Here is a 16,916-nt window from a genome sequence, read left to right as displayed (position 1 = left end):
AGATATCTGGAACAGAATAGAGAACCAAGAGATGAATCCAGCTACTTACCGCTATTGGATTTTTGACAAGCCAATTAAAAACATTCAGTGGGGAAAGGATTCCCTATTTAACAAATGGTGCTGGGTGAACTGGCTGGCAACCTGCAGAAGACTGAAATTGGACCCACACCTTTCACCATTAACTAAGATAGACTCTCATTGGATTAAAGATTTAAACTTAAGACATGAAACTATAAAAATACTAGAGGAGAATGCAGGGAAAACCCTTGAAGAAACTGGTCTGGGTGAGTATTTCATGAGGAGAACCCCCCGGGGAATTGAAGCAGCTTCAAAAATACACTACTGGGACTTGATCAAACTAAAAAGCTTCTGCACAGCTAAGAACACAGTAAGCAAAGCAAGCAGACAGCCCTCAGAATGGGAGAAGATATTTGCAGGGTATATCTCTGACAAAGGTTTAATAAGCAGAATCCACAGAGAACTCAAATGCATCAGCAAGAAAAAAAACAAGGGATCCCATCGCAGGCTGGGCAAGGGATTTGAAGAGAAACTTCTCTGAAGAAGACAGGCGCACGGCCTTCAGACATATGAAAAAATGCTCATCATCTTTAATCATCAGAGAAATGCAAATCAAAACTACTTTGAGATATCATCTAACTCCAATAAGACTAGCCTATATCACAAAATCTCAAGACCAGAGATGTTGGTGTGGATGTGGAGAAAAGGGAACACTTCTGCACTGCTGGTTGGAATGCAAATTAATACATTCCTTTTGGAAAGATATATGGAGAACACTCAGAGATCTAAAAATAGATCTGCCATTCAATCCTGTAATTCCTCTGCTGGGCATATACCCAGAAGACCAAAAATCACAACATAACAAAGATATTTGTACCAGAATGTTTATTGCAGCCCAATTCATAATAGCTAAGTCATGGAAAAAGCCCAAGTGCCCATCGATCCACGAATGGATTAATAAATTGTGGTATATGTACACCATGGAATACTATGCGGCCTTAAAGAAAGATGGAGACTTTACCTCTTTCATGTTTACATGGACGGAACAGGAACATATTCTTCTTAGTAAAGTATCTCAAGAATGGAAGAAAAAGTACCCAATGTACTCAGCCCTACTATGAAACTAATTTGGGGCTTTCACATGAAAGCTATAACCCAGTTACAACTTAACAATAGGGGGAAGTGGGAAAGGGGGGGTAAAAGGAGGGGGATTGGTGGGATCACATCTGTGGTGCATCTTACAGGGGTATTTGCGAAACTTGGTAAATGTAGAATATAAATGTTTTGGCACAGTAACTGAGATAACGCCGGAAAGGCTATGTTAACCACTGTGAGAAAAATGTGTCAAATGGTGTATGATGCCCCATGATCATATCAATGTATACAGTTATGATTTAATAAAAAAAAAAAAAGAAAAGAAAATCAGCCCTTAGAAGTTGGAAAAAATAAAAAAATAAATAAATAAATAAAATGAAAATATCAAAGATTATCATTAAAATAACCCAAATAAATAATTGCCTCGGAACACACTAAAGAAAGAAAAAAATAACAATGACTATGTAAACATGCATGAGATCTAGATACTTGGAATTTATGATAAATTTTTATCATCAATAACCACTTTAGGAAGTCATTTCTACACTAGCTTCTCAATTCACCATACTGAGTAACTCATGGTAAGGGCCAGCTAACATAAACATGTGCGCTGCAAGATTTATTTTCAATTCTGGAAGTGCTAATAAAAATATGAGACAACCATTTTTCAAAATATATCATGCTTCTACCCCAAAATATGTCAGTTATAGATTTTATAAAATAGGAAAATAGAGGTGTTTGAAAAGAAAGGTACTAGGAGATATCTGAGGGTCATCTCATGATCCACCAGAGTAGTTAAAATATTCTACTTTGACGCAGGAAATAATAATTCTTCAACATTTAAAGCTCTGAAAATTCCTAGATGTAGTATCTTAACAAGAATTCATTTTCAATTCAAAAAATAAATATTTTCTTCCACCAAATTAATTCAATTAAATTGATATCAGCATTGAAAGAATTCCTTGCCTTTAAGAAAACAAAATGAAGATTTTCTTTACAAATACATGCGAACAAAAATGTTAGAGTAGTGTGAATCATTTTTCTCAATTTCTACACACACCAGCTCCTCCCTTAATTTGACAATCGTGACAATCTCAGAATTTCAGAAAGTACTGTAAAATCTGATAGTGCTTTTTGAAAAGCACTAGTGTTCAATTACTGTTTCAAAAGACTCTTTTGGGCAACATTAGGTTTGGATAAATAAAACGCATTCTTGTATGTCAAGAGGATTTCATGTTGCTTTTGTTAACATTAAATAGGTGTATCTCTCTTACACTGAGCATATTGTTTTTAATTTACCCATCTTAATGGCCCACTGAATTTAGAGCATGCAAAAAATACAAAATTAGATTAGGAAATCAGCTCTCTTCAGTAAGGAATACGTAAGGATCTATAATGAGTCTTAATGCACTCTTTTTTAGAAAAGTAGCTTAAATACACTGTGCATTAGAATTTTATCATTGCAAACCAACATTAGGAAAGACTTCCATTGACTTAAAAACAAAAAAGACATTCTTATAAGTGGAAAATCAATCACCACAACCACTAAATGTCACAGCTCAACATCAGCAAGAAGGGCTGATAATTGTTAGTTATACACTGCTCAGATGATATATGTCCTTGGTTGGGAAGTAGGTGCCAGGTTTTTAGAAAACTGTACATATATTGATTTTGCATTTATTTAATGTGGCCATTGTAAGACACTTTATTTTTCTGATAAACTACGATTGCTTATCAAAAGATTCCATAATTCAAGAGAAACATTCATAACTTGTATGTGAAAATGAAAACCACCAGCCCACAGAAATCATGCCCACAAAATTCAATTCTGTGGATTTATGGCAGAAAGGCATTAAACTATAGTCTTGCAGGAACTGCAGACTAGTCACTCAAGTATAAGTGGCATAGCAGTAATGATTAAGGTGACACGTCACCCTGCCACAGTTGTTAATCAGCTTAATACCAGTAATATTATTGACATTCTTGTAATTACTTTCCCTAAGGCACATTTGTGCAAAATATATTTTATTTTAATTATGACCAATCGGAAGCAAGTCCAATACTCAAAAAAAAAAAAAAAAAAAAAAATTAAGGTTGTCTTAAAGCAGGTTTACAGTAAGCAGAGTACTTTTCCAATCACTTGGGGCTGACTTTCAACATGCCCACATCCTCACCATACCTTGCCATCCTCTGAACAGACGCCCATGTGTTCTCCGCTTTCATCCAGGCTAATCTGATTTATCTTCACAGGACTCTAAAAAAAAAAAAAAAAAGACATACAACATATAAAAACTTCAGGAAAATACACAATAATCAAATGTCTTTAATTTTTATAAAATTTAAGGGACAGAAATTATCTGTTAGTTTAGATGCGTAAGTCCAGGATATATTTTATTTTGCAAATACAACTTTGTTACCACACACATAATAAGGGTGTAAAGTTAAAGAGTTCCCCAAATTATCTATTTCTCATATCTGAAGTCCCAGCTAAAATATTACTTCTTTCACAGAATGTTTTTTTTAAAACTATTCTGTACACACCTCTAAAATTATCTTTCACAACCAAAATCCATTTTTAAAAAAGGTCAAAATAAAAATCATTATGTAAGTAAGTTACAACAGGCCAATCTATTTGTTCTTCTCTTGCATAAATTACTAAGTGAACTTTTTATTTCTATTTTATGCTTAGTACTGCCTGGGGAATACCACAGGGTCTAACTGACATAAACTAACCTTGTTACACCCCCCTTCCCAATTCTTCTGAACAATTTCCAATTTAAAAATCTGTGACAAGAGGAACTAGGCTTCCTACTTGAAGGGATGTGTTTTTCAAAGAGTAAATGCACAATTGTATTTTAAATATTTTTTATTGTTTTCCCATTTGCTAGTATCCAATTGTTCACCTACTAAATTATTCATACAGGTAGATTTTCTAACAGAAGTCAAAATCAGTGAATGTTGACAATATTAATAAATAGCAAACTCTTTGTTTTGTTCTTTAATAATGAAAAGTGTCCAATTATCTCATACAAAGCACAGTAAAAACAAAATAACTACGAAAAGAAAAGCAAGCCTATAATCAGTTACAACATGAGCTTTCAAATTACTTTTTAAAATATCTAACCTTAAAATGACTTGGCTTATTGATAAGATAAATAGAAATACGCAGAGTTGAATGCCGGATCCTCAACTAGAATATATCTCAGGACTACTAAGCAAACGTCAGGGCAGACCAAAACTCCTAGACCTCAAAAGGGCCACCCACTGATTGATGCTGCTAAGGGACATTGCCATGTGCACTGTGACACAGTTGGCTACAGAATCCTTTCTCATCCTGATCTCTAAATCACTGCATAACTAATGTTCTAGAGATACAGTCCATGAAAAATAAATGTGTTCCTTGAAAGTTCCTAGAATGTTAGAAGAGGAAAGGTCTGTGGTGATAAGATATTTGACCTATTTTACAGGAAAATAAACTGAAGTCCATGGCACAGAATAACAACAGAGAAATGAGGGAGCCAGGACTACAACCTCCAGAGGACTGCAAAGGGGTGGGCAGCAAGGAATCGGCGAAAACGACGCAAAGGCTGAGCTGGGAAGGCACCTAGGCCAGCAGGCCTGGACTTCTGGCTGAGAAATCTGAATGCTCAGCTTCTACGTTCTTCTTTGGATACACACTTCCTCAAATTGTGCATGTTCTGTTAAAATTTCCTCATTCTTATCTTTGGCTCACCAAACAACATTTTAATATCCATTTTAGTCTTGGCAAATATAAGCCCCCACATGCTTCTAGTGGTAATTTACTCAGCATCCAGTTGTAATCTGCCTCAAATTATAATTTAATAGGTGTGTGTAGTCTAGGTTTCCTGCCCTGTCCAATATAGTACTATCTACACGTAGTTTCTGTAAATTAAATGTTAATTAAAAATACATTGTAAAAATTGAGTTCCTCCGTTGAACTCACACATGTCAAGTGTTGCACAACCACACATGACTAGTATTGGAATGCATAAAGATCTCAGAGCCTGATCCTAACTGCAGGAAGTTCTACTCAACAGCACAGTAATGTGAACAAAACTGAAACCCAGGCTTTCTTTCCAAGGCCTTTCTTTACTGCAATTTATATTTAGGAGTATATTTTCTTTCCATATACATGTCAAAATCTATGTAATTTTTCTTGGATGGTGGTACTGAAAATCTCATGGTCCGTCCTAATATTCTGTTAACATACCATATCATTTGCAAAGACCTAGCAGAAACATTATTTGATATTCAACCTCAGGGGAAAGCAGTCAGCTAAGGATGGTTATATCCACCACACAATGAAAAAAAATGAGGCTTTGGGAGTTTATGTGAGTTGCATACTAAGCCCTGGTTCTACTACATGGCTAAGTCACACAAGGGTATTATTCCAAGTGCAAAGAAACCAATTTTTTCATACAATATATCTCTCCCTGAATAGAAACCACTATTAGTGCCACAACATTAGTCATGCGGGAGAAAAAAAAAAATCATACCTCTGAGGTATAAGAATCCTCTTTCCTTCAATTCTCTGCTGGTAATAAAAGTTTCTCTTTCTTATTGTTTTTCTGCCAGTGATCAATATTCATTGATTCATTTCCTGACTACTAATAAACTTAGGCATTTTTCTTAAGTCAACTGGCCAATTAATTTGCTTTCTATAAACTGTTCACATCGCCTACTCATTTTTTCCCTATTAACATGCTTGTTGTTTAACAATTTATAAGAGTTCTTTTCTATTTTTAGGGTAAAAGGTATAATATTCACCCACTGAATATATATACACACATTATATATGTAGTCTCCTATTTTTTTTTGCAAGATGGTTATTGCTTTCTTTCTTATATTTAAGTCTTTTATCTTTTCAGAATTCATTTTATTTTCTTCCCAAATGGGTACCTTGTTGGGCTAGCCCATTTATTAAATAATCCATTCTTCCACTCCTGAAGAGAACTATGTTCATTATATAATAAATATTTATGTGAATTGAGATGACATTGAGTTTTCAATCTTGGTCTGTTTGTCCATGCCTGTATCAATTCAGCATTGATTTAATTACACAGAATGTGCACGGCATGTTTTGGTAAGATAAGTCCCAGTCACAATTTTTCACATACCCCCTGGCTTTTCTTGAGTACTTATTTTTCCTCGAGAATTTTAAGATGAACTGACTCCAGCGTTCCTAAACATAATGCCACTGATGGGTCCTAATTGACTGCAGCTCATCAGGGCACATGATGCTGCTGGAAACACCTTCTCTTTCTTCCAGGGCACCACATTTGCTTTTCCTGTTAAATTTCTGGCTGCTCCTTCTCAGTCTCTTATGCTGGATACTCATCATCTCAAGGTTCAGTCCTTGTACTTCTTCTCTTTAACATCCATACTCAAAACACTGATATTCTCTTCCAGAACATGGATTAACTCCTAAATTTCTATTTCCAGACTGGACCTCTCCCTATTCCACAGCAATATAAATCTATTTAAAAAAAGAAAGAACAACAAGAGAGAGAGAAAAACGAAGAATCATAGCCAGATGGTCAAGCAATGACTATCCCTGTGATAAGCCCGAGGCCCTGAACGTCTCCCTTACCCAAGAGGGCCTGAACTTGTACAGAAACAACTCAGATGCTCAGGTGGCCTATATATTCTCTAGAGGGCAACCTTTCCAAGAGACAAAAAGTACACAGTGTGATGTACTGAGAAAACTCTAGGCCAGGGACGGCAAATTTGAGTGCCTCTGGGCCACAGAATGACCAAAGCCAGGTGGGAGAAGGAATGGGTGGTGACAAACTGGAGCACGTGTTCCATTTGTAAGGAGCTGGTCTTGTCTGCAGAAATGCACCACCATGGCCAGGCCAGATCTAACCATTGCCCAAGAGAAGCCCCATATCCAAGTTTTATAGGAAATCTTCCACTTAATGTTGGCAACCTATTCAATTAAAAACAAAAATCAATAACAACAAAAAAAGACTATATTATATCTGTTCTTATATACTTAATAAGCCTCTCGACTAAAACATATTAAAAACCCAGAGCCTGGTATCCCCTCCACAGGGGACTAAGGGCTCTTCCTGATGCTGGCCCCCATCTCAGCTAATAGTGTCTACACTCCTCCAGTTGCTCAGAACAGAAACCTTAGAGTTATTTCTGACTATTTTTCTTTCCCACTGTATAGCAACTCTGTCAGCAATTCCTATCACCTCTTCAGAGGAAATTTATCCAGACTCTGACCACGTTTCACCACTCACACAGATGCCATCCTGGACCAAGCAGTGCTTGCTCTTGTTTGTACAGATCACAGTAATAGTCTAACTAGCTGACTTGCTCCTGCTCTAACTCAACAAGCCAGCACAGTGACACGGTTAACAGGTTGGCAATATGTGACTCCTTTGCTTAAAGCGCTCGCGTGGCCTACCATCTCTGGATAAAAGCCGATGTCTTTACTAGGACCTGACACTCCTAAATGACCTGGCTTCCACCCTCCCTCCAACTTCTGACTTCATCTCCTCTGCCCCTGGCTCTCTGTTCCAATCCTGAGCCCTGCCACTGCCTCTCCAGCGCCGCAGGGCCGCCGCCGCAGTTTGCCCTGTGCCTGCACTGCTTGTCCACCGGCTCTCCACCAGGAATTGTCTCAGTGAGACTCTCTGGCCGCCAATCTAAAATTTCAACATTTTACCCAAACATTGCTTTTCTTTTTCTTAGCACTTACCACTATCTTACTATATATTTATTTATCTTACTTATCATCAAACTCACTCACTAGAATATTAACTTCATAAGAGATAGTTCAAAGAAGTAAAAGTCCAATCATACAAAATTCATCTAGAGAAAAAAATAAAAAAGAATCCTCCCCCTCCCGTTCATTTTATCAAGTCAATATAACCTTACAATGTAAAAGTAAAAAAAAAAAAAATAACTGTAAAAGTACAATCAAATCTCAGACATCCTAAAGAAACTATTAAGAAAGCCAGCATACAGAGAAAAGCCAAGTTTATTTCAACCAATCCAAGGCTGGTTTAATGTAGGGAAATTAATCAGTATCATCTTCTGTTATCAAGAAAAGAGAAAAACCATAGAATTATCTCAGTGGATACACAAAGTTTTTGAAACATTTTTACCCATTCAGGGTTAAAAACTCTTAGCACACTAAGAAAAAAAACCCTCAATCTCATAAAAGGAATCTTCCCAATAGCTAATGAAATATTTCCCTTAATGGTAAAACATTGAGAGCTTTCTCTTTGTTATCTTTATAATACGGATCCTTCTAATCCAGTGGTTCTCAAACTTCCTAATGCTACAACCCTTTAATACAGTTCCTCATTATATGGTGACCCCAACCATATAATTATTTTCGTTACTACTTTATGGTTGGGAGTCATCACAACATGAGGAACTGTATTAAAGGGTTGTGGCATTAGGAAGGTTGAGAACCACTGTTCTAATCTGTAAGCATGGAACATTTCTCCATTTATTTAGGTCTACTTTAGTATCTCTAAAATTTTAAACTTTTCCTCTTAGAGGTCTTACAACTGTCTGTTTTATTCTAGAAGTAGCAATGATAGTGAGCATCCTTCCTCATTTCTGACGTGTATAATGATTCCATTTATTTGACATATAAAAATAGGCAAAACTATATTATAGTGCATATGGAATGCGCATAAAGGTTTTAAATTAAAAAGAAAAGCTAAGAAACTATTACCACAAGGTCAGTATAGTGGTTACCTCTAAGGGGAAGAGGGAAAAATGATTAGGAAGGGTCACATGGTCTATTCTTGACAGAGTGATAGATACACAATAGCTTTGTTTTATAAACATGTTATGTGTTTTTTAAAGGTTACATTTGACAATAAAAATAAACACTATAAATTTGAAAAATAAGAAAGAACCTGCTCATGAAAATGCCCAGGATCAATGTCTTTAATGAGTTATTTTTTAGATTTGGGGATTTGTTTTTTGATTGTTTCACTTTCCCCCCATGAATGTTAGGCTACTCAAATGTTCTAATTTTATTCCAGCCACTTATACTATCCAAGAAAAGAGCACATTTCAAATTTGTAGTAATAAAAAATTTTAAAAATATTTTAAGAATACTAATGATAGTAATACTACTAATAATAAATAGTACAACTACTACTACTAATTAGTTAATATTTACTGTATGGTCATTATGTGTTCTGCCCTAAAGAGTTTTACACATATTCTACCATTCAAATCTCACAGCAATTATATGAGGTAGGTACTTTTTCTTATTTCATACTTATAAATATGAAGATATATACATAGATGTAAACATTTTATGTCCTTTTTTTCTTTGATTATCAGTGTCCGAAGTTTGCCAGTTATACTGGCCTTTTTACAGAAGTAATGCACTTCAATGAAATCAATTTGCTTTACTTTTGTGGGACTGCAAACTAATACAACCTTTTTGGAAGACAGTATGGAGAACCCTCAAAGAACTCAAGCTAGATGTCCCATTTGATCCTGCAATCCTATTGCTGGGCAACCCTATCTACCCAGAAGGGAAAAAAACCTTTTACCACAGGGACACTTGCACTAGACTGTTCACTGCAGCTCAATTTACAATCACCAAAATGTGGAAACAGCCTAAATGCCCACCAACTCAGGAACGGATTAACAAGCTGTGGTATGTGTATACCATGGAATACTATTCAGCCACTAAAAAAGATGGAGGCTTTACATCCTTTGTATTAACCTGGATGGATGTGGAACACATTACTCTTAGTAAAGCATCACAAGAAGTAAGAATCCTACGTACTCTACTTTGATATGAGCTCAATTAAGGTCCTAGTACACGGTGAGGGGTGGAGAACAGGGAGAGCTGAGAAAGGGAAGGAGGGCGGGTGGGGGACAAGGGGTGTGGTTCACCTTTTGAGGGCAGGACACAATTATAAGAGGGTCCTTATCTAACAAAAGCAATCAGTGTAACCTGGTTCTGTGTACCCTCAATGAATCCCCAACAATTAAAAAAAAAATGTTTTCTATTTTATCAAGTTCTTACTGTTATTTCTCATTAATTTCTTCTCTTTTGCTTTAGAACAATTTTGTTAACTTTACTCTAATTTCCTGACATTAATATACTGCTTAATAATTATAGTTACACATTTGTTAATCACGTAATAATAGAATGCTTTCCTATTTATCATTGGCCACAAACCAAAGACTAAAAGATAATGTATAAGTATTTTCATAATTCTTTTTTGAGAAAAGTAATGGTTTATTTTGGTTCATTTCTAAGGATAATGATGGTGTATTTGTTTATGTATCAATTATTAATAAATTCTAGCATGACTGCATAGTGGTCAGCAATTGTAGTTAATATAATATCCATTTTTAGAAATTTAATGACTTTTCTTCATAACCTAAGATATAATTTCAGAATAATCCATATTTGAGCATAAAATAAGGCATATATATATATATATATATATATATATATTGTTTTTTTTTTTTTTTTGGCCGGGGCTTGGTTCGAACCTGCCACCTCCGGTATATGGGGCTGGCGCCCCACTCCTCTAAGCCACAGGCACTGACCAGCCTCATATATTTTTAATCATATTATTTATATTATTTCTGTATATACTTACTGTTTTCTTCTTCATCCACCAAAAACTGATGAAAACAAAGTTTTAAAAATGGCTCACTAGGCTTCAAGTTTTGTTCATTTCTTCATGAACCTCAAATGAATTTTGGTCTGGGTATTAGACGCCCTACAATTTGGCATATTAAAGGGTAAAACTGGTATACACAGTACTATTATCTTCCTTTTAATTAGTAAATATAATCAGTATAAATATACCTTCTGCTGATTAATGCTTTTACCTTAAACTCAATTTTATATGTCACATTTCTATTGCAAATAATTTTTGTTTGGCTTTTTTTGGTGTACTTTTGCTCACATCCTTACTTTTCACTTCCATCATTTTGTGGAATATGTGTCCTTCAAATCTGAGGCTATTTTTTTTTTTTTTAGTAACAGAATATCTAGTCCATTTAACATTGTCTTTGTATCATTTTTATTCTTTCACTCAAATTCTTTCTCTTTTCTGTCCAGGAACTACATGTTATTCATTTCTACTTTTATTTTATTAGCGATTATCTTTAAATTCTTATAAATTATACTTAAACTATGTCTCCCCAAAATCAATGCAATTGCATTAACTGACACATTCCGAAAACAAGGTATTTAGTACCTGATTATTTACTACTTCCTTCCCTTCTGTTCTCAAGCGAGACTACAAATACAGTAAAGCCTCTGTAAGTTGACCACCCAAGAGACTGTAGTGACTGGTCAACCCACAGAGGTGATGACCACAAGGAACTAGGCCTACTGCACTGATACGTACATGTAGTTTACTTTCTTGTACAGCTTTTATTAGAGAACATCACACAAAACCACACATAATCCAAATACAGTAAAATCATACAGTATCAAAGAAAATCGATACATTTATTGTTTTCTCATGGTTTAATTATTCTTTCTGAAAAGATTTAATCTTGGTTTGTTTCTTATTCTTTTTTTTTTTTTTTTTTTGTAGAGACAGAGTCTTACTTTATGGCCCTTGGTAGAGTGCCATGGCCTCACACAGCTCACAGCAACCTCCAACTCCTGGCTTAAGTGATCCTCTTGCCTCAGCCTCCCAAGCAGCTGGGACTACAGGTGCCCGCCACAACGCCCGGCTATTTTTTGGTTGCAGTTTGGCTGGGGCCGGGTTTGAACCCGCCACCCTCGGTATATGGGGCCTGCGCCTTACCGACTGAGCCACAGGCGCCGCCCTGTTTCTTATTCTTTTTACAAACGTAAGTGGAGAAAGCACTCTCAACACTGCTGCACCACTCAGCACACGTGGCCATTTTTCCACAGCAAATGACTTCAGCAGCATTATCAGATGCCTGGCATCGTCTTGTGGAGTCTCTGCAATTTCTGTGTCATCCTCACTTGCTTCTTCCACTTCATCAGCTGCTCCATGCACTTTTCTTCTGGTTGGTACTTTGGTCAATGTTGCTTGGAAAACCGCTTCTGGGCCAGGTTCATCACAGGTTGCGACCTCATCATCCATTGCAACAAAACCTTCAAAATCTACTCTGATTTCTGCCATGGGAGGTAGACTGTCTGATGAGGCCTAAACATTGTGCTCTTGAGCTCTGACAAATCCAACTTTCTTCAGACACTTCTGTATCATTACCGGCTGCCCTTTTATTCCCAGCAGAACTGATCCAGAGGACAGCATCCAGAGTGTTAACCGATTCAACAGATGGAATTTGCTTCCACACGTTTGTGTTGTAGTAACGACCACTGCAGGAGCTGGGCTCAGAAGTGCATTTTAATTGTTTTGATGATGTGTGGGTCAAGAGGTTGGAATTCTGAGACAGCCTCTGGTGATGTCTAGGAACTTTTTGATGAAATTTTCCAACACTTCTACTGGAACTTCGTTGGATTCACAACACAAAACTTTCTGGCAGATCTCCTGTTACAGTTTAAATTTCTGGAGCCAACCACTTGATGCTTAGAAATCTGCCGCCCCAAATTCCTGTGTGAATTTTTTATCAACTTCCTGGATCACTGGCCTAGAGATTCAGGTGTCAACTGCCCTCATTTGTTTGCACCAGCTTAGTGTGGCTTCATAGATTTCATCAAGGGAAGTTTTCCTTTTTCTACTTTCCTTACCACATCTCTCCAAGTACTCATGATGTTTATGTTTTGGGATGTTGCTAACTGTGGTCTTGCTAAAACCAAAATATTCCACCATCTTTCTTTGGCTGCTGCTTTTCAGAAAATGTAGAAGACCAACCTTTTTCTTCAATGTCAGCTCTTCATAAAAAGTCATTACAGATTTAAGGATATTTGCTCTTTGGCATGCAAACTGCAACCAGATTTCTACCTTATCATATATCTTAAAATTTTCTTTGGAATGTTCTTTGAAGAAATTTGTATTTTTTACTCACCAAAATCAAACCAAGTAAACAGTGGATTCACATAAGAAATAGTATAAATTGTAGGGAAACAAGAGTCAACCTCAATAATAACAAATATATGAAAACTTAAACAATGAGATATTTTACCTTTGGACTTAGCAAAGATCTTTTAAGTTAAGTCTAGTTTGGGCAATAAAGCACAAAAATGGACACTGCTGTTGTAATACTGGTAGTAATTTGAATTTGGACAGATTCTGAAGGGTATTTGTCAATGTGTACCAAAATTCTTTAAAATATGCATTACTTGTATAACCAAGGAGAAACAAAAAGATAACTTCACCAAAACCTTTTTACAGTAGGCTTCCTTTGTAAGATACTGAGAAATGGAAATTATCTAAATTTCTGAAATCAAGGATTCAAAAAAAATTTTTAATTACTTTTAAAAAAATGTATTATGTAGTAAAGTATTTGGCTTTGTCCAATGAGAGGTCTTTGCGTTTGGCGTATGGGAAGTAATCTATGTCACAATTGATAGGAAAGTCTTGGTTAAAGGCAGGTGGCTAAATCAGAGGGCTACCCAACCAGATAATAAAGTGGGTCTGCCACACCCAGGAAACAGTGTTAGGGTGGGAGCTTGCCATACCAAAAAGACCAACCATGTTATTTAAAGTGTGGGCTTTAGTGGTATCTGTGGTATCAGTCATTCTGGAAGCTGAATAACTCACCAATCAATTACACCTATGTAATAGGCGAAAATCCTGAACACTGAGGCTTGCTTGAATGAACTTCTCAGGTCGGCACACATCTATACCAAAAGGGTAACATCCTGAGGAGAAAACAGAAGCTTCACATTTGGAACCATCCCTGGCTGCAGCCTATGTGTTCTTTCTTCCTTTGGGGGATTTTGGATATCTGGCCTCTATCCATCCCTGTAATAAACCGTTATCACAAGCATGCCAGCTTTCAGAGAGTTCCGTGAGCCTCCTACCCAACTACCAAACATAAGGGTGCTTTGTGGAATCCTTAGAACTTGCAGCTGGTGTCAGAAGTCTTGAACAGATTTAATAGTCTGTGGAACTGTGCTCTCAAACCTTGAAGTTTGATTAACTCCAGGTAAGTATGCTCCATTGTGAACAAATATTACTATATTTACGGGTTCTTGTATCAAGTATGTGTCCGGAAGTACTCCCAAATTCTAGCTTTGGTTATATCTGACTGCTAAGACATTGTTATTGTTTAGGTTGCCACTTTCTATGTTTTACTAGATTTCTACAACAAATATTTACTTTGTAATCAGAAGATAAATATTTAAAAATATGGCTACATAGCAAATTCATTAATCTAAAAACAGAAATAAACCAAAATTGATATTAATATTTAAAGCTATCATTCTAAGAACCTATAGCACATTTTGAGCAGTAAATGAATAATATTACTATGCAGGTTCCATTTCCATAATGGTTCCATAATATTTAAGAAAGAACAAAAGGATTTCAATATTACGGTTATCAATGGTGTACACAACTGGCCTGGCATCCATTATCATTTTTCTTATAAATAGGAACAAATGCCACATATATATGTGTGTGTGCGTATCTGCTATTTCTATATACTGAAAACAAAGAAACAAATAGCAGCAAAAAACAAAAAAGAGAAAGGGTATAAGATATCCTCAAAATTGGAAGGAAGCCTGTAATGTAAGATTCTGTACTTCTTAAGGAATTGATTTTTCATAAAGGCTGATGAGCAGAAAGTGTCACATCTAAATATACAATTTGAGGTGTGCATTTGTATGGGGGGAGGGGGGGATACCAAAAGAGATGTGGAAAAAGGAAAAGGGCCAGAGAAAAGACAACCAGAGAAAAGTGGCCTCAGCTGTATTTTCCATTAGCTACAATTTTATTCCTAATAGAGACATGTTTGGAATTCTGGACAATATAAGTGAGTTCGTTCAAAAATCAATAATGTCAAGCTGACACTACAGAACATACAAAAATGTTTCCTTAATGGAATAAAAAAAGAAGTCCAAGTAAGCAGGAGGGGGTGAAACCCAGCACATACCTTCTAAATCTAAGATCACTACAGGTGGTCCCAAGTTCTTAAATTTAAAGAAAAGACAAAATTACCAACATGTACACCTCATGTGATAATCAATTACCTAATGTAAAATGCCTGAAATAAATACACTTAGTATGGATTATGTCAGCTCTTCAATTAGGAATAAATTCACGGTCACTTCGAAAGCTGCTTTTAGTGGTGTTCTTTGTGGCAACTTCTTTTCCCATGACACTCCTCATCATCCCACCTTAAACTATTGGTCCCCCAAGGGTGAACCTGAGAAATCAATCTGCTAATGTATAATTTGTAAGGCTCCTCTGACTAACAAATGGATAATTGATTCCTTCAGAAATGCTGCATCCCCCATGGACACAGAGTGGTATGAATAAGAGTCTCAGAGATCTACTAGTTAGCAATCGCAACATCCGCACGGTTGCCTAGGAGGCTTCATGCTCTTTAGTCACAGTTAGCGAGCAAGCCACACTTACATTCCATGTGTGAAAAGCAAATGTCTGTTCTTTCATACTTGGGAAAAACCCATTTTACTGCTTATTTTACTCTTTCTGATGATGCGTCCTGGAGGGAAGAAAGACTTCCATCTGGGTTTAAGAAGCTTATGAAAAAAAAAATATATATATATATATACATATATATACACAATCAGAAGTTTTCTACCATTCTACAAAAACAAAATCAAAAACAAACATTTATTTTCCCACTGATTTATTTTAAAACCAGCACAGCCTCCCCTTTAACTATAAACTCTCAAATCTTGTCAGCTGCTGTAATAAGATCTCATCTCTAGCATTAAGTCCTTCCAGATGAGGAATAGTTATCAATAAGCAATCTTCAAGTTGGAGAACTTTTGTGACGCTTTCTTGAAAAGTCCTAAAAGATGGATTCAGAAGAAGCAAAAGGGAAGATATAAGGAGTCCAGCCGGTTTCTCAGGAGAGCCATCAACTCAGTGCCCCTGGGCTTGCATCCCTTTCACTCCTGAGTCCATGGCAACGGTCCACCGCCCACCTTTCTCCAATGCCAACTTTTCTCCCCAGGGTTGCCAAGAACTTCCTGAGGCTGAAGCAGTGGGAACTCTGCCAGCCCTACCACTGTTCTGTGATGAGTGAGCCTACTAACCATTGCTTCCTTCCAACCTTCTCTTCTCCCACGGTAACAACTGCATTCTCTGTTGTTGAGCCTAGTATGATGGGCTAGATGAACAGTTGAGTAAAAAAATAGGTAAACAATAAAGACCCTTTTTGTTATTTACAGTCCTGAGGACAAAAGCTAAATACATCATTCTTACCTAGCACATCAGTCCCCTCCCTGACAAAAGAGGCTATGAAAATATGTTCGTGGGCGGCACCTGTGGCTCAGTGAGTAGGGTGCTGGCCCCATATACCAAGGGTGGCAGATTCAAACTGGCCCCAGCCAAACTGCAATTCGCCTGTGGCTCAGTGAGTAGGGCGCCGGCCCCATATGCCAATGGTGGCGGGTTCAAACCCAGCCCCGGCCAAACTGCAACAAAAAAATAGCCGGGCGTTGTGGCGGGCGCCTGTGGTCCCAGCTGCTTGGGAGGCTGAGGCAGGAGAATCGCGTAAGCCCAGGAGTTAGAGGTTGCTGTGAGCCGTGTGACGCCACGGCACTCTACCCGAGGGCGGTACAGTGAGACTCTGTCTCTACAAAAAAAAAAAAAAAAAAATAGCCAGATGCTGTGGCGGGCGCTTATAGTCCCAGCTACTTGGGAGGCTGAGGCAAGAGAATCGCCTAAGCCCAAGAGCTAGAGGTTGCT

General features: G+C 37.0%; 1 protein-coding gene across 6 annotated transcripts in view; it reads right to left on the bottom strand.

The window, feature by feature from the left end:
• Positions 1–16,916, bottom strand: part of VPS41 (VPS41 subunit of HOPS complex) — a 230,393-nt gene that overhangs the window by 145,044 nt on the left and 68,433 nt on the right. For all 6 annotated transcript variants that reach the window (XR_008383629.1, XR_008383626.1, XR_008383627.1 and 3 more), the window contains one exon: positions 3,293–3,367. Coding sequence is in view for 2 of the 6 variants with exons in the window: in XM_053608791.1 (XP_053464766.1) it covers positions 3,293–3,367 (75 nt within the window). In the remaining 4 variants the exon portion in view is untranslated. The remainder of the gene's footprint in view (positions 1–3,292; positions 3,368–16,916) is intronic.

This window comes from Nycticebus coucang, chromosome 11 (assembly GCF_027406575.1).
Source record: "Nycticebus coucang isolate mNycCou1 chromosome 11, mNycCou1.pri, whole genome shotgun sequence".
Taxonomy (NCBI): domain Eukaryota; kingdom Metazoa; phylum Chordata; class Mammalia; order Primates; family Lorisidae; genus Nycticebus; species Nycticebus coucang.
This window is presented reverse-complemented; position numbering and strand designations above follow the sequence as displayed.